The 18,225-nt window shown below is 42.0% G+C and overlaps 1 protein-coding gene across 1 annotated transcript; it reads right to left on the reverse strand.

The window, feature by feature from the left end:
• Nucleotides 1-4,265: 4,265 nt before the first annotated feature.
• Nucleotides 4,266-11,842, reverse strand: LOC135552177 (tumor necrosis factor alpha-induced protein 8-like protein 2). The gene is made up of 3 exons (XM_064983634.1): nt 11,343-11,842; nt 7,009-7,333; nt 4,266-5,864 (listed from the first exon to the last, which is right to left on the reverse strand). The coding sequence occupies exons 2-3, from the start codon at nt 7,324-7,326 to the stop codon at nt 5,622-5,624; spliced, it is 561 nt and encodes a 186-aa protein (XP_064839706.1). The 5' UTR covers nt 7,327-7,333; nt 11,343-11,842; the 3' UTR covers nt 4,266-5,621.
• Between the last annotated feature and the right edge of the window lie 6,383 nt (nt 11,843-18,225).

Below are 18,225 nucleotides of genomic sequence, written 5' to 3' on the forward strand. Positions count from 1 at the left end.
TTGGGAATGTCATATTCCTGGTCGTAATGTTGGTAAGTTGACGTTGCTCTTATATCCAATAGTTCTTCCCAGCTGTATGTAATAAGATTTAACCTTGTAAGAAATAATACATATAAAACCAAAATACTGCATAGTTTCCTAAGAACGCAAAACGATGCAACAATTTCTATCGGCGCCATCCCACGTAGGGGAAAGTGGGTTAAGTTAAGACATTTTTTACATTCGGTATCACTCCATCAAGAGAAATATAGTATTCTTTCTAACAAAGATATCTACATATATTTCAGGATGTTCTGTATTCCTGACAATAATTAGAATTCATGTAAACCCAAAAAGTATCTATCTTGGCACAACTTACACCTGACATGGGGTTAAGCCGCCTACACATTTCTGTACTGAATTAAATATTGTATTACCACTACTTTTTAAAAACCATGTCTACCTTTATTTCCCAAACAACTCAATCCAAACATCCAACCTGTTGGATTCTGGGTTGAACTTGGAACATGTTTATAATCAGAAGTTAATGGTTATCTGTAGGAGCCAGATGGCTTTGGAATGTGTAGGGGAGACGGGTGGAGATCTTAGAACCTAACAATGTCACTGAGGGAAAGAGGATAATGTATAACGTTTACATTATGTCAGGATATGTTACTGTTAGCCATCAGGGATCTTATGGGAGGAATCCTCTGGGAGGAGAAGTGACACTGTCTGGTATCAATCACCATGACAGCCTTGAGTAGGGGAGGAGTAAGCACTATGGGGGTAGAGGTCAGGTCAGATGAAGTGAAGAAGAACAGATATCACTAAGGTTCTGTCTAGAAACAGAGATGCATTGGATGTTCAGATGTGGAGGAGGAGACTCATCCGAGGAGAAAGGGTTAAATATCAGTGCTTGTTTGAAATGTCGTTGTCTAAATGCATCTGTATTGACCCTTTGGGAAGAATTAAACTTGGTTAACTTGTTATGGCTGCAATCCCCCTATCGGGATAAGTGTCATCAACAACCGCTGAATAGCATAGCGCTACATTCAATAAATATTACTAGAAATATTTATATTCATGAAATCACAAGTGCAATATAGGAAAACACAGTTTAGGCTTTTGTTAATCCACCTGTCATGTCAGATTTAGAAATTATGCTTTACAGCGAAAGCAATCCAAGCATTTGTGTAAGTTTATCGATAGCATAACAAAACATTATGTACACTAAGCATTAAGTAGCTAGGTCACGTAAATCAGAAAAGCAATCAAATTAATCGTTTATCTTTGATGATCTTCGGATGTTTTCACTCACGAGACTCCCAGTCACACAAAAAATGTTCCTTTTTTTTCCATAAAGATTATTTTTATATCCAAAATACCTCCGTTTGTTTGTAGCATTATGTTCAGAAATCCACAGGAAAGAGCGGTCACGACAGCGCAGACGAAAATTCCAAATAGTTTCCCTAATGTCCACAGAAACATGTCAAACGTTTTTTATAATCAATCCTCAGTTTATTTTTTAAATATGTAATTGATAATATATCAACCGCAAATCAACCGCAAAACTCATGTGACCCCTTGACGCGATGTTATTGTTCTGGCTCATTTTTCAAATTAAAAGCCTGAAACTATGTCTGAAGACTGTTGACACCTTGAGGAAGCGATAGGAAAAGGAATCTGGTTCATATCCCTTTAAATCCAGCAAAGGGAGGCTATGGAACATGGAGTTTTCAAAATAGAAGCCACTTCCTGTTTTGTTTTTCCTCAGGGTTTCGCCTGCAATATCAGTTCTGTTATACTCACAGATAATATTTTGACAGTTATGGAAACTTTAGAGTGTTTTCTATCCAATACTACTAATAATATGCATATATTAGCAACTGAGACTGAGGAGCTGGCCGTTTACAATGGGAACCTTTTTATCCAAGCTACTCAATACTGCCCCTGCCGCCATAAAAATGTAAGCTTTTCTATTGTCCGTTGAGTTATTTACTTTGAGAATTAGAACCTAACAAACCCAATCACAATCACTTTTTTTTGTATTTCAATCATTTTATGCATCTTCTAACACAGGTTTAAACCTAACAAAATCATCTATTTTAAAAAATGTATTTGTACTTTTTTTTACCCCTTTTTCTCCCAAATTTTGTGATATCCAATGGGACAAGATATCCAGTATTGTCCCATCGCTGCTACTCCCCTATGGACTCGGGAGAGGTGAATGTTGAGAGCCATGCATCCTCTGAAACACGACCCCGCCAAGCTTCTTGCTCGCACTGCTCGCTTAAGCCACAAGCCAGCAGCACCAATGTGTCGGAGGAAACACTGTACAGCTGGCGACCGAAGCCAGCATGCATGCGCCCAGCCACCACAAGGAGTCGCTAGAGTGCGATGGGACATCTCAGCCGGCCAAACCCTCCCCTAACCCAGACAACGCTGTGCCAATTGTGCACCACCTCATGGATCTCCAGGTCAAGGCCGTCTTCAACACAGCCCGGGATCGAACCCAGATCTGAAGTGACACCTCTAGCAGTGATCAGTACCTTAGACCACTGCATCACTCAAGGGGCCACTTTGTACTTTTTTAAAACACTTTTTACATAGGTCAGTCCTTGCTGTTACCTCATACCAAACAATAATGCCTTGCATTACGCATGGGAAGAAAATACTTCAGTTTGCGCAACTTTCCATTGGCTCAATCATTAGCTCAACTTGTCTCATGGCCGTTGGTTCAACTTACCCCAAGGAAAACATTTTGACTTTATTAGCCAACACAGCTACAATGATGGACTTTCATGACAGGTTTATGACCTCATATTAAAGTTTCTAGAGACTGCAACTGATGTATAGAACAATCTTAAAGTGATCTACTTTGGTTTAGAGACAAGTATAATGACACCTCTAACACAATAAATTCATTTGACTTGGTGAAAATCTGTTTTTTGGACCTTACTTGCTTATCACTTTTTCCATGTGGTTTCTTTCTTCATAGACTCCATGAAATGATGACTGCTTCCTAAATATTTGTCAAATGATTCATTTTGTGTATGGTTTTATCAAAACGAGGGTGGCTCAAATTATCCCACTCTCCCTTATGCAGATTTTGAATAAATATGTGGTTCAAATCATCATTGGTCATCTGAGTTTAGATTTTAGCCTCTGCTCTGATTCAAACAAGAGGGATTAAATGATCATTATATCTAATGGATGTTGGAAGAATAATTCTGTCCTACCTGGTACAAGATGAGTAGGGGTCCCACCACACAAGAAGTAGATTATTTTAGGACTTTTATTGTAGCCTTCTATAATATTAATACAGTTGTCTATGTAATAATACTGATTGATATATTCATCAGATTTGAAAGAAGGAACATGAATTATGGTGAACTACAAGAGCCAGTAAGTAACCCTCCTGCAGGTGCAATAAGCCCTCTAGCCCAGTAGAGGACAGCATTGATTTATTTTTCACTGTTATTTCTACTAATAGGATAACCTGTTACATTAATGGCATGTTCTGTAACTGGAATGACAAGTTCATCAATGTCAAGAACAATGTCTGCATATCTAGTCTCACAATGCAAGCAGGTGATGCATGCTTGACTTGTTTCCTGAGGCCATGTTCTGTGGAAAGTCTGAGGGTGCTGTCTTTCTGACACTTCCTGTTTCCTTCTGTGCATAAAATGTTGTTGTCTGAAGTTGATCAAAACAGATGACTCATAATAAGTCATCCAGACTGATAGATGTAGACTATATTTTGGCTCGTAAGTCCTTTCATTTTAGATTTTCACTTTCAAATGGTTTACATCTAAGACAGTTATAGGAGACATATAGCTTGTAAAGGGGTAGGGAACACCATTAGAGTTTACTTGCTTTATGATTCTATTTCTCCTGTGGAAAGTGTTATGTTTCATGGCCAATTATTGCCTCATTCCTCCCATTGCACAACATTCACTAAGTGCTACTGCTGGAATGCTACAAGCTTGTTTATAAAATGTTGTTTACACATACTCGTGCACTGATATCCCCACAACCCCATTGTGTGATCTTAACACACTCATAAAATAGCAAATAGAATCTTTATAGTCAATAGCAAAGCTTTTTCTGGATCCAAAATTAAAGTTAAAAATATATGGCAAATAGGAATCAAACTGGATGGACATCAGAAATAGATGAGAGAAGTTGAGGGTAGAGGATGGACAGGACAGGACTAAAATCAAACCAAATATAACTATTGTAAAGTAGTATATAGTACGTATAACCTGGAAGTAGAGGCCTAAGCGTTGTTGTTCACTAGTTTACTCCATTTAGGGGAGGGGTGGAAATATAGTAATAAAGGAAACATATTTTAAAATATATGCATGTATTGTTTTTCATTTTACCAGTTAAGTCAGTTAAGAACAACTTCTTATTTACAATGACAGTCCACCGGGAAACAGTGTGTTAACTGGCTTGTTCAGGGGGAGAACGACAGGTTTTTACCTTGTGAGCTCGATTCAATCCAGCAGCGTTTCAGTTACTGGCCCTGCCGCCCCCGAGCTGATAAACATAAATATATATTTCCCCCCAAAATATATGGGGGATTGGAAACGATGCAAACAATTACATTGACAGAAGATACAATCTATCTGCAATATTAAAGCTGATCTAACCCTGAAACAAAATAAAACCTTTTATTTTTAAATGGTCCATCTGCAGTGTTTCCAGAAAGCTCAGGGGAATATAAATGTTGTGGAATTATCACTGATTGATTGAAAACTTGAAGCAATTTATAAAGACCATCCAATCGTCACATTCATTGCAAAGACTGTACAGCAGGACTTTAATTCAGACATGGATTAGAAACGAAATGCCATTCGCCGGTCTCAAGAACTCTTTGTAACAAGCAGAACAGTCAGTGATCAGACAGATACTAAGGCTGCATGCATAGATGTGGCCCTGACACTAATTGAGGTGGTTGTCTGTTGGTCCTAGATAGCCACTTTAAATTTAAATAGTACTTAAATGAGGTTAGCAACTTCTGTGACTGAACAGGCAGACTGATGTCCGATATTAAAGTCCATTAGTTTCCCCGGAAACGGAATATCTTAAAAAAGAAGGACAAATCAATTGAAAGTAGACCAGGGATGCAATCTTATCGTGCTGGAAGCAGGGAGTCCTGACAAAGAAGCAGATTATATATATAGCAGGTTATTTTTTCTCTTTGGAGGATTTCATAGGTGATTTTGGTCAAATGTAAGCTATTTTTCTTTCATATATCATACTTGAATGGACTTTACTTAGCTCCCACAGCATTGGACTGAAATGCATCGAGGCAGAGGTAGAGGTAATATCGTGAGATACTGAAATGTGACGATGCATATCATGCACATTCATACTGTGATAATGACAAATGCACATTATATCGCCCAGTCCTAATGCAGATGGCTTATGTTGTAAAGCAAGGATGATGATTCCATGCCCTCATAAAGATCCCAACATAAATCAATATCTACATCATCAACTGACACTGGATCAGTGTCCCCATTAAGCTATCAAAATAATATCTCCTGGTATTTTCATTGGGCAAACTGAATTCAGAATTCCTTAATAGGCTTGCAAAAGTTTCTCATTTTTCCAGGACTGTTTGGAATTCCCAATCATAGCTTGCCTTCCTCAACCAGTTTGTTCAGGTCTCTGCAGATCTTGGTGAGATTAGGCCAGAGAGGGCCACCGGGGGTGTAGAGGTTGGTCAGTAGGTCTTGGTCAGAGTAATGGTTGAAGACATGCCGAATGCGCCCGAGGGATTTGGGAGTCAGGTGTTTCTCTACGAGCTTCAGCAGGATGTCCCTGCAATCCGTCAGAAGCTCTGTCATGACAGCCTTATCAAATGTGAACTCCACCTGGGCCAAATAGACAGAGAATAAGATATTAGTGACAGCACAATAGTAATTACAACACAGTTATTATGAAGATATCCCTCTAGTGGTGTGGAGGCTGTGCTTTGGCAACGTGGGTGGGGTTATATCCTGCCTGTTTGGCCCTGTCCGGGGGTATCATCGGATGGGGCCACAATGTCTCCTGACCCCTCCTGTCTCAGCCTCCAGTATTTATGCTGCAGTAGTTTATGTGTCGGGGGGCTAGGGTCAGTCTGTTATAACTGGAGTACTTCTCCTGTCTTATCCGGTATCCTGTGTAAATTTAAGTATGCTCTCTCTAATTCTCTCTTTCTCTCTTTCTTTCTCTCTCTCAGAGGACCTGAGCCCTAGGACCATGCTTCTGGGCTACCTGGCATGATGACTCCTTGCTGTCCCCAGTCCACCTGGCCGTGCTGCTGCTCCAGTTTCAACTGTTCTGCCTGCGGCTATGGAACCCTGACCTGTTCACCGGACGTGCTACCTGCTGTTTGCAACTCTCTAGAGACAGCAGGAGCAGTAGAGATACTCTTAATGATCGGCTATGAAAAGCCAACTAACATTTACTCCTGAGTTGTTAACTTGCTGTACCCTCGACAACTACTGTGATTATTATTATTTGACCATGCTGGTCATTTATGAACATTTGAACATCTTGGCCATGTTCTGTTATAATCTCCACCCGGCACAACCAGACGAGGATTGGCCACCCAGTCTAGGTTTCTTCCTAGGTTTTGGCCTTCCTAGGGAGTTTTTCCTAGCCACCGTGCTTCTACACCTGCATTGCTTGCTGTTTGGGGTTTTAGGCTGGGTTTCTGTACAGCACATTGAGATATCAGCTGATGTAAGAAGGGCTATATAAATCAATTTGATTTGATTTGAAATGTGATTCATAACAGCTGTAACAGGTGCAAGTTTATGGTATTGGCTTCAGGATAGAGACTATTGTAAGTTTGGCATTGTTGTTTCCTATTAAAGTCCCCATAGAATCCTGTCCAGATAGTTTGACATTTTACTAGGTATGATCAATGACTGTAGGGTGATGTCAGGTGGTTATATCATGCAGGCTTTAGGTTGTTGGCATCATGCAGAGTTCAAATGAGGCTCTGAAGAGTTCTGCCTGTAAAGTTACCTCCTGGAAGCTGATTGCCGTCATGACCCCCTGGTGCAGCTTCTTCTTGAAGTCCTGTGCCAGGCTGAGCTCCTCTTGACTGAAGCGATCGTGCCGAAAGAGAATGCCCACCTTTACCACCACCTTGACCAGGTCTTTGACCACCTTCTGGGCTTCCGTGCGGTTCCCAGAGTGTATCTTGGAGACGCGGTAGAACTCATCTAGGATTTCGCTGCTGGTGTCATCAATGAACATCTGCACCATGGATTTGCTGGCCATACGGCTGAGGATTTTGTTTTGGGCCTTCATGGCCATGTCTTTAGAGCTGAAGGACTCCATTTTGATTCTTGGAAGGAAGTGAAGAGTTGATGAGACACAATAATGGGGTCAAGTGCAATATCTGATTGTCTGGTCTCAGCCACGGCTATAGAAACAGAGCACTGAAGACAGTTATTCTGGTAAGGTTGGTTCACTGTTGGACCTTTTCTCTGTCAAATGACCTTTAAGATAAGCGAAGGCTCCTCTGTTTTAGTCAACGACTTTAATGTCCAACGCATTTCTTTATTTTTAAATCTCAATATCAAATAATTTCTAGCAAACAATTATGTACAGTACTTACAGTGATTGTTTTCAATTAAAATCGTCAAAAATGAACCAAAATAGTTTCTTAGCAAAGAATTTCTCAAGCAGACATTTTGCTAGAACTGTCTGGAAGTGGTCTGAGTGGGGAGTGGAAAACTGAAAATGATCTGTTATTGGCAGAGAGGTTTGGAACTCTCTTATTCTTACTCTTCTTGGTTTATGAACAAATGTACCTCCTGGTGATGTCACCAGGCAGGCCAAAACTCCATCCCACCAAAACAGACAGAAATTGCAGGTGGTCTATTCAAAAAGCTCTGACAGTAAAAGGGCATAATCATAATTTTCACAATTTCAGAGTATTATTCCAACCTCATAGTATGGAAATATGCATAAAACACAGGAAATGCACGTTTATGACTGGACTAGGCCTTCACAGGGGCAGTTGGCACGGTTAACCTTTACTATTCACACCGAGGAAGAGGAACTCACACTGCGGTAGTATTGTTTGAAGTTGAGTTATGACCTTGGACGACCAAGATCATTGCTCTCCTGAGTTCTAGTGTGGGGGTCAAGAGGAAAAACCCAAATAAATAAATCTTCCCCTATGCTGGCAAGTCTGTGTCAGTAGAGGCTGTTGGTCGTTGGAGCAGTGTGGGGTTTCATTTGGACACATTTAGGGTCAGATGTCAATATCAAGTATATGCTGGTCTTGGAGACAAGTTTAATGTAGGCTATCATATTCATACTATGAATATCTATCGCACCACTCTCTTTACCTTGCCCTGACATCCACTCTTTCTAGAAGAGATTCTCTCCTACTTCCAAAGTAGAAAATACAACAACAACGCAGGAATGCAGCCCCTTTTGGGAATAAAAATGACTTATTCTCTTTAGAATCTTCTGAATAGCTCATCATGTCGCATTGCACAGCACGTAAAGTACAGTAATTGTCGGGGTTTAACGTCGCTTCACTCAAAGTCCAGTGGCACAAATGGATAAAAGTGCAGACAGTGATTTAATTGGTCCTGCAATCTGTCTGATCCTCTATTCCTCAAGGGGTGTTTTCAATGGAACTCTGTGACTCAGAGTGACATTCTGTATGGTTGCTCAGATACCAACAGGAAGTGTGATAAACATGTCACATCACCCAGCCTTTGGAGTTAGTTGGTTCTGATAGCCTGAAGGGAAAACAACAACATTTGTACAGTAGAGGAAGTCGAAGACACATTGCAGCTGCCAGTTTTACCTTAAATGCACTGCCTCTGTCATAGGTGTGTTAAACATAGTCTATGGAAAAAGGGTAATTTACCAATTGCATGGATTATGAAGACCCACTGCAACCAGTCATCTCCATGTTCATTCAATAATCTGTGTGAGAATGAGAGGGGATTGAGACTGTGCGTATTGTCACCTACCACAGCTAGGACTTTCATGTTGACCACATGAGTTAGACACCTTGATCAACCAGACACTTGAGTTAATTAAGTAGGTCTGAGACTGTCTGTGGGAAATCACACTGGAAACTCGCTTGCGTATCCCTTCAAGTTTGCATGTCTAATGGTAACGCTTCTGAGTTTGCACATAATGTCCATCTTCCGCACCCATCAGTAGCTGCCTGTTTTGCATGGCAAATGTTACAGACACCGCATCGATTTATTTGCTCCTCTTCTGATTTGAATAGACCCTGATAAAATAAGTCATGTGGATCTCAGGTGTGAGCTTTTGTCTCGTTCAGACACACCACACAGTATAAAAGCAGCTCAGTAAGACGAGTCTTTTACCTCATGATTAACATTTTGATCACTAATTTGCCAAATGTAACACTGTGGCTATAAATTGGTACAGTTAAAATGTTGAAGTGCATATGCACAGCTCTCTCTTGTGTGATTCCTTGAAACACATAAAACCTGACCTGCATCACAAGTCTGGCTGTTTTGTTTCAAAATGTGTGGCACCTTTTTACAGAAGAGTCTTACTTCCTGTGTGAAACAGCCACAAGAAGGAGACATTATTAAAATGAAATAGAAGAAGTTGGCTACCAGTGCCCTGTACATTCAGATGGCACACTCCTTCAAACAGTGAAAGTAAAATTTCATGGTGGGTCAATGTAAGCTAAAGCTGACAGAGCTAGTAGTTAGCTGTCAGAGAAGCTCAAACACGAAGGCTGACAATTTCAATTTGCAACATGACCTTCTGTGTTGGCATCCTTCTGGAGAAACGTGTTTCCAAGTGTTCGAAGTAGAAATCAAATCTTACACTAAATATATTGGACAATTAAATGTGAAGTAACGCCAAAAACAACAAGCAGTCAATTAGTCTTGGACTGTGCTAGACATGGACATGGGAGATGTTTGTCTGCCTTGATTGGCTGATGCCCAATGATTTTCAACATCAAGTGACTGGTTTAGGCATAGGGTTAGCCAATAGCACATGGGTAGACCGCACTTCAAGTCTCAAGAAGGCAGTAGCAATGCTAACTTATTATTTCACTATGCATACTGTATCTATTACCTTGGGTGATATCATGCCTATGGACACCCAGTTGCATTGTCAAAAAATATGAGTAAACTTGGCTTTTACACAATGACTCAGCCTCTAAAATTAGTTTCTTGCACCTCATTTTTTCATGGACAGTTCCACAAGTCCATATTTTCAGCTCATCCCCTTTCAACTGTCTCTTCTTCATATTCAGATCTACAAGGCTGATTACCTGTGATATCTGCCACAATCCCCCACCCCTCTACACAGGATATTTTGATACAGATTTAGGATCTTAATTTGATCAGCCTGTTTAAACTTGTGGTGTGTTTGAAGTTTAAAATGGCTTCTGAAGTTTGTCGTTTCCACTTTTAAATTTTGATACGACAAATGTATCAACCCCTACTAAAATATTTAATCATTATAATCCGCATAATAATTCACACTTCCTGTTGCTGCAGGGTTATTTTCATGCTGTAGCAAACTGGCTCAAATTAAGATCCTACATCTATAAGAGACCCAAGGAGCTTGATGAGATTGTTGAGTACTATAAGGATCTGTTTCCTGTCAAGATGTTGGGTAACTTCAATGTGGTACAATCGTAGGTGATATAATTTATCTTGATGCATTAATAGGGTTAGACAGACGAGCATAGCAAGCACATGTACATGCACCAACTCACAAACTTACATAACACACACTTACACATTTGCCCGCAGAGTTGTTTTTCAGCTGCTAGAAAACTATTGTCACTTCAAGGTTATGTCTTTGTCTTTACATGCTTCTGATTAGCACAGAAGTGGTCATTGTTGCTAAAGCAATGGTCTAAAATATCCTTGCCAAAAACCTGCTCATATTTTCCATGCATTCTCCGCCTCTAGCAATGTAGCCAAGCACCCACTCTTTAAAAAAGAGTTTTGACATTATGGTTAATGTCTTACATACAACTGAGTCTATGGAGTTTAAATCATGATTTTTCGTGTCAAGCTAATTTGAAGGCACCTGTCTGCACTGTACACAAAAACACAATTACTTGTGCACAAACACAACACCTAATACTTAATAACAGACGTGAAAATATGCTCTCCAACACACAAAGACACACACACACACACACACACACACACACACACGCACACACACGCACACACACGCACACACACACACACACACCTACATACAGTTAGAAAGATACGCTCTCCATACACACACATAGAAATTCAGTTGTTGAACACGCAAACCACACAACATCATCTTCCACTGAGACTGAAATGACGGTGCTATGAAATGCTTACCTGCGTGCCTATGGACCATTGGCTTCAGATCGACTCAGTGCTCCAAGAGGAGGCTTCACATAAAGGGGTTGGAGAATCACACTGCTCTCTCGCTATACCCCGTATATAAACACCCCGTTTCTGTGACTCTGCCGACCTCAGATGCATTTCCTTAAAGAACTCATTTTTTGTGGGCACGCCCCAGAGCGGTGTATTTCTCTCTCTCTCTCTCTCTGTCGCTCTCTCTCTCTGTCTCTCTGTTGCTCTCTCTCTCTCTCTCTCTCTCTGAGTCTCTCTATGCCTCTCTCAGCCTCTCTCTCTCTCATTCTCTCTCTGCCTCTCTCTCTCTGTCTCTCTGTCACTCTCTCTCTCTTTCTCTCTCTGCGTCTCTCTCTGCCTCTCATTCTCTCTCTGCCTCTCTTTCTCTCTCTCCCTCTCTCTCTCTCTCTCTCTCTCTGTCTCTCTGTCGCTCTCTGTCTCTGTCGCTCTCTCTCCCGCTCTCTCTCTCTCTGCCCCTCTCTCTCTCCCTCTCTCTCTCTCTTTCTCTCATTCTCTCTCTGCGTCTCTCTCTGCATCTCTCTCTGCCTCTCTCTCTCTTTCTGTCTCTCTTTCTCTCTGCGTCTCTCTCTGTCTCTCTCTCTCTTTCTCATTCTCTCTCTATGTCTCTCTCTGCCTCTTTCTCTCTCATTCTCTCTCTGTGTCTCTCTCTGCCTCTCTCTCTGTCCTTGCCTCTAATCCTGGCAGCATTCATTATCACTTGCTCAGCGTCTATAAATCTTGCACCACCGTTTGCTCTGTGTTTTAATCTCTCCGTTCCTTCTGTCCTCTCGTTCTCTTTCTATTATCGCCTGTATGTTTCCTCTTCCCCACACATTTGGGTGTTGAAAGGGAAAATGCAGGGCCATTTTCGTGACACCCTTTAGTGGAATGCAGCTGTGGTCATCTGTTGATTTGTGTCTCTCGTCTGGTGACTGCTGTCTGCGATAACTCTGACACTAATGCAGCTGACCCATATAAGGAAATACAAGTTTGTGAGTGTGTGTGTGTGTGTGTTTGTGTGTGTGTGTGTGTGTGTGTGTGTGTGTGTGTGTGTGTGTGTGTGTGTGTGTGTGTGTGTGTGTGTGTGTGTGTGTGTGTGTGTGTGTGTGTGTGTGTGTGTGTGTGTGTGTGTGTGTGTGTGTGTGTGTGTGTGTGTGTGGCATTTCTAGATCCTGTAGGGAGCAACAAAAGCACCAGAACAGTTATTCCCAGAAAATATGACTACATTGATTACAAGAAATTAACTTACACAGTGATTTGTACTGTGAATGAAATGGACACCGCTCTTTGGAAGCAGTATTTCCAAACCTTTTGGTCTCAAAAGGGAAACTGTGTCTGGGCTGTTTCCAAAGTTGTGCAACATCCCAGGCTTGCCCCTCACTCTAGTTTCATGGGAGTGTCAAGGAACATGGCAACCACAGTGGCTTCAGTTACACACACCAAAGACAATTGTATTCTCAACTATTGCAAACTTAAACTAGATTAACTTCAAATAATTAGCATTTGAATTGTTAAGGGGTGTAAATATTTCACTAGACACCGCCATTCTTTGGCAAAATGAACAGGCTATAATGAAGCTGCAGTATCTTCACACAAAATGGATGCAGATCGTGATGAGGTAATGTCACAATGTTGTGTCAGGTAACCCCTGAGTCAAGCAGCTGTAGTTGGTCTAGTTCTATTTCATGTGATGTATGTGAGGGTGGCAGGTAGCCTAGCGGTTAGAGTGTTGGGCCAGTAACTTCAAGACTGCTGGTTAAAATACCCAAGCAGACAAGGTGAAAAATCTGTTGATGTGCCCTTGAGCAAGGCACTCAACGCTAATTAGCTCCAGGGGCACTGTACTACTGTGGCTGGCCCTGTAAAACAACACATATCACTGCTCCTGTGTATGTGACAGTTAAATATATATTTTGTATTGCACTGCCTACAGGTCGTTAGGCACCATGGATCGAGACCCCTTCAACTGTTGTCACTTTGGTTGAATTCCTTACAAACCCTTTTCATTAAGCTGCTTAATAAAACAACGATGAGACAGCAGGTGAGACGAGAAAAAAACCATGACCAGACATAGGAAAGAGGAAGAGCGGCTTTCTCTACCTTCATCTCACCTAAAAACACAGGAGACGGAAGAGCAATTGCAATGGATAGCTGTTAGGACGTTGCTTTCACTTCTGCAACACTTTCATGTCAGTGCAGATGAATGAAACGAGGCGGGGAGAGGAATGCATTTAACACTATTGAGACACACCTCTTCTGCACATTAGGCAACCGTTTCTTTTTCTGAAATGATGCCTTTTTTTGCCGGCTACTGACACCTAATGGAGTGGGTTCCTAAACTATACACCAGGGGGCAGTCATGTCTAGGAAAGTATCAGCATGTAATTACTTCAACGAAGGCCCTGAACCAATAGCTTGATGCCCTATGATCATGTGTTTTTGTTGGCAAACACGAAGTTGGCAAACATTCCATCAAAAAGAAGTAAGCCTTTTGGCTAAACGTAGTACATTTGCAGAAAGGGTTGATAATATGTTGTGCAACACCCCAGGCATTATCTCTGTCAAATTTGACATTATCTCTGTCAAATACATCTAAAAAAGTCAAGTGTGTAAAGTCTGTTCCGCATGCATGCAATGACACCGGGTGCCATGGCAACAGACAGGAAGTTCAATGTAAGCAGTTTCCTCTTTCTTCTCCACTATCAGTTAATTAGATCAAACTCAAGTAGAAATACCGTTTTAGTGACTCCCGTGTTGAGAACCTGGGGCGATTGCCAGGCTTTTTTTCCACAAACATTTTGTGATTGCTTAGCTCATTGGTGCATTACTTGAATGTTGTATTAAGTTAACATTTGTCACATCACTGGTAGACTCAGGAATATGACATCATCATGCACAGTTTGGCAACTTCCTGCTTTCAGCTATAAACAACAACAGAATTCAACAGAATTCAAATCTGCCAAGACTACCACTATTGTCCCTTCATCATTTGCGCCCTCTCTCTCGACCTACTGCACTGTGTTGTTGATTTCTGTGCGCAGGAAGTCTCCCCGCTGTGTGTGAAGATGTCCTATTGCTGAGTCTGCATTTCATGTCACTCACCCTTGTGCAGTTGCACATTGTATCACAGTATGCTTCTAGCAGTAGATGTCAGTAGCCATCTAGGTCTGAGCACACTTTCACTTCACCCTGTCATTTCTTCCCGGTATTTAGCATGATAGAATTGAGCCTATCCAATGTGCTGCGTCATCAGTAGACAACCAGCTGTTTCAGAATGAGTTCGGTATCAGTTGACACATTTTGCTTACCTCAGATTCAAGTGTTAAGTTGATTTGACTTTAGAGCACGGCCACTGTGGTCCCAACAGTATGTGCTTCAGTATCTATACTGTCTACAGAAAGTCCACCAGAGGCCACTTTAGCTCTTTAGAATGCGGCATTGACTTTTATCGGACTGGAAGCAGGGGTGTAGTGCGCCTCTACCGCTGATGCTAGGTCTGTTTGTCACGCCAATACTGTAATATTAAGCAAAAGAGTTCAAGCCTCAAAAACTGATCCTGCATCAGAGTTCTGGGCACTTGCTCAATCTGCAATACTTTCTTTTGTAAATAATTGTTCAAGGAGATGCTTGCCCAGTGTGGTGCAGGCACTGGTAAAGGTGTAGAGCAGAGGTTAGGGAACAGGACTTGAGCCAGGACGTCAGCCTGTCCTGAGGGGGAAGCTGGCTCCAAGAGAGAGAACTATTAGGCTACGCTTCTTGAGCCTCCGTAGTCTGTAGTCATTCCTCCCCAGTCTTGCTACGGTATAAATAAAGGCATGATATGAAGACGTTGGCATCCGCTAAGCAGCAATGTGACCAAGGCGAAGAAGTGATGAAACTATGCACAAATCACAGAAATGTCATGGCTCTGTTCAGCACCATTCCTTTTCCTCCTTTGTTTGAACTCTTCCATTTCCCACAGGGTATTGACCTCACGCATCCTTGTATCTTTATTATTCATATGCCGTCTTCATGTCGGATTTGCCTTCTTCTGCTTTTCTTTTCTTGCCTCTGCAAGACACCCCCTCAAATCTGTTTGAAGTGACTGTGAAGTGAAGTGGCTCAAATATAACTCGGGCAACAAAAAAAAACAATGGACATGCTATGATGTGAATTTAAAAAAATGTTGCTCTACATTGTTGAATCACACATATGATTGATTGCCAATTGTCAAGAGTCCATTTTTTCCTGTTTTGCACTTCAACCAGTGGGATGTGGGTACAGTATATGCCCTTGCTCACAGGTCTATGTGATGACAGATCTCATTGACAGATGATCTTGCTTTGGCAATGTTAACATAAGTTTCCCATGCCGATAAAGCCCTTTGAATTGAATGAAATTGATCTGGAGTGGATCCACTATCCGGGTGGTATAGTCTCCTCTTAGCAACGCTGTCTATCTGGCCAGCTGTGCCAAGCAAGCCACAGAGGAGGACATGTGAACTAATCTGTTAGCTTTGGCCAGGTTAATTTTCCCATTACGTTTTTTTTTTCTTCTCGCCTTTGCACTGTCAGCTGCCTGTGTTCATCCTCTGGGTTAGAATGCACTGCAGCGTCTGTCACCACCCTCCCCACTCTCTAGCTCAACTGTCAGGGAATCTGAAAGAGGATGGAGTGTCACGATAATGGTCAAGGTGGACTGTAGAGATTGATACAGAGACACGGAAACCCTGACCCCCCCCCCCCCCAACTCACTCTCACTGTCCTTCTTACTGCATTAAGCCTTTCTCTCAGTCTCTCTTTTCACACTTGGACTAACAGTTTCTCTCCCAGACACAGAGTGAGTGACAGCTGGTCTGCATGTGTGTGTGGGAGAGTAGATGTGGTCACAGCAGACCTGCCACGTACAGCACTTCTGTATCACGGAATCAGGACCAGCCGCTAACCTGAGAGCCTGCCAGGGCAGAGGGGAGATGAGAATGAGGAAAATAGCTTTTTTTGCAAAGGGAACCACAGCTGAATCCCAGATGTGCAATTCCTTAGCATAAAGGCACAGCACTGAACCCACCCAATGACTGGGGCTGTTGAGGATTGTGTGTGTACGAGGAGCAGGGGAATGACGTGGAAGAAATTATTGCGCGCGCGCGCCTTTGTGCACGTCCGTGTGCGTGTGTGCGCACAGATGTTTTAGAGAAGGCATATTTGTGTGCAAGTGCGTTCATCTCGGTATGGCAGATGAATCCCCCTATGATCAGTAAAGCACGCACGTTACGCTCGCCAAAAGAATCTCAGTTATACTGACACTCCTCTCAACACCTCCTTCTTTATGCAAACCCTCTCAACAACACTTCCTGCCAGCCCCAACAGTCGTGAGTGTCTGGAGGAACATTATGATGCAGTGGTTCTATTTTAATTAGCTCTGCTCTGTCAAACTACTGCTGTCGGGCTGAGTAAATAAACACGGAATCTGAACCAGTCTAGCCCCACTTGGCACAGGCATCAATTCAATATCTATTCAACGTTGGTTCAATGTAATTTCACTGAGATGACGTGGGAACAACGTCAACTCAACCAGTGTGTGCCCAGTGGGGCCCCACATTGCTGAATGTTTCCTTAACATTCTCAAATTGTTTTGATCTAGCAGATGTTTCAACAACATATTTTGTCCTTTTGGTAATAATTACTTTAGGACACAATAGAGGAAACAGTTGTGACGCACCATCCTATACACTTGTCAGTTTGGTTCAAAATATGTTTGCAAATGCCGCATCAGTTCTCTCTATACGACTGATCAAAGAGGTGGCAAGGAGGCCATAGTATACACAACCACGCAATGACATCATTTTGCAGCTCTTTGCAAACATTCTGGTAACGTTCGAAGAGCTGCATCTTCATCACCCTAGAGGAATATGGCGCAAAATAAAATAACCATTAATCGTAAGCATGGTTCTCCATGAGGCAGCTCTGACAGAAGAGGCATCACTGACATGCTCCTCTGCCTGCCTCCACACACACAGAAAGGGATTTTCTAAAAAAAAGTGTGGAGAAGCTCAAACTAGCCTGTGTGTAAATGTCATCTACACCCTGGTAAATGCCATTTCACACCACAAAGGCTACAGCCTGAGCGTGAGGAAAAGGGGGAGACAGACGAGGTGTGTGTGTGTGTGTGTGTGCGTGTGTGCTGGTAGTTCTGAAAACAGCTGTTAAGGCTAAACAGCCCATTTCCCACTCCTTCTTCCCAATTCGATATGGCTTGCCGGTCCATCCAGGCCAACAAACAGCAAAGTCCTTATCATTTTAGAAAGGCTGCCGGCAAGCCTACTTTAACATCAGCAACCAGTGCTGCATCTCCATGCGAAACAACACTTACTATGACTCATGCAAACACACCTGCAGGTGACTGGAAAGAGGCCAGCAGTCCTCCTGTGAGCGTAGAGAATATGATTTAGCTAAACAAACAATGCAAGGATACAAAAGCTTTATGGAAGAGCTTAAACGTTAAATCTGCATGTTTACCCATGCCTAAGAATATTTTTAGGGGATGAGGGAGACAAATAAAGATCTTTTAGCTCTTTAGCCTGATATTTCCCCTAATTGCCACATCTTTATCTGAAAACCAACAACAAAAGGAATTTTTAATGGCCGTAATTCATTGGGAATACGATGGAGGAGTGGGGTGGAGTGCTGTCCTTTTCACAAGCTAGCCCATTACTTTGGGAGAGAACATGGCATTCAACGTTAAGCCTCGTGGTCTTATGGTTTATGACTGAGTCATACTGAAGCAGACCCATTTGTAAGCCTGAGGGCTACAACTACAGGGGCTCATTCATGCAATTAATCACTAATTACTGATCCATGCAATGGCTCGATTGAGTAAGTTCATTCCA

This window comes from Oncorhynchus masou, chromosome 13 (genome assembly GCF_036934945.1).
Source record: "Oncorhynchus masou masou isolate Uvic2021 chromosome 13, UVic_Omas_1.1, whole genome shotgun sequence".
NCBI lineage: Eukaryota > Metazoa > Chordata > Actinopteri > Salmoniformes > Salmonidae > Oncorhynchus > Oncorhynchus masou.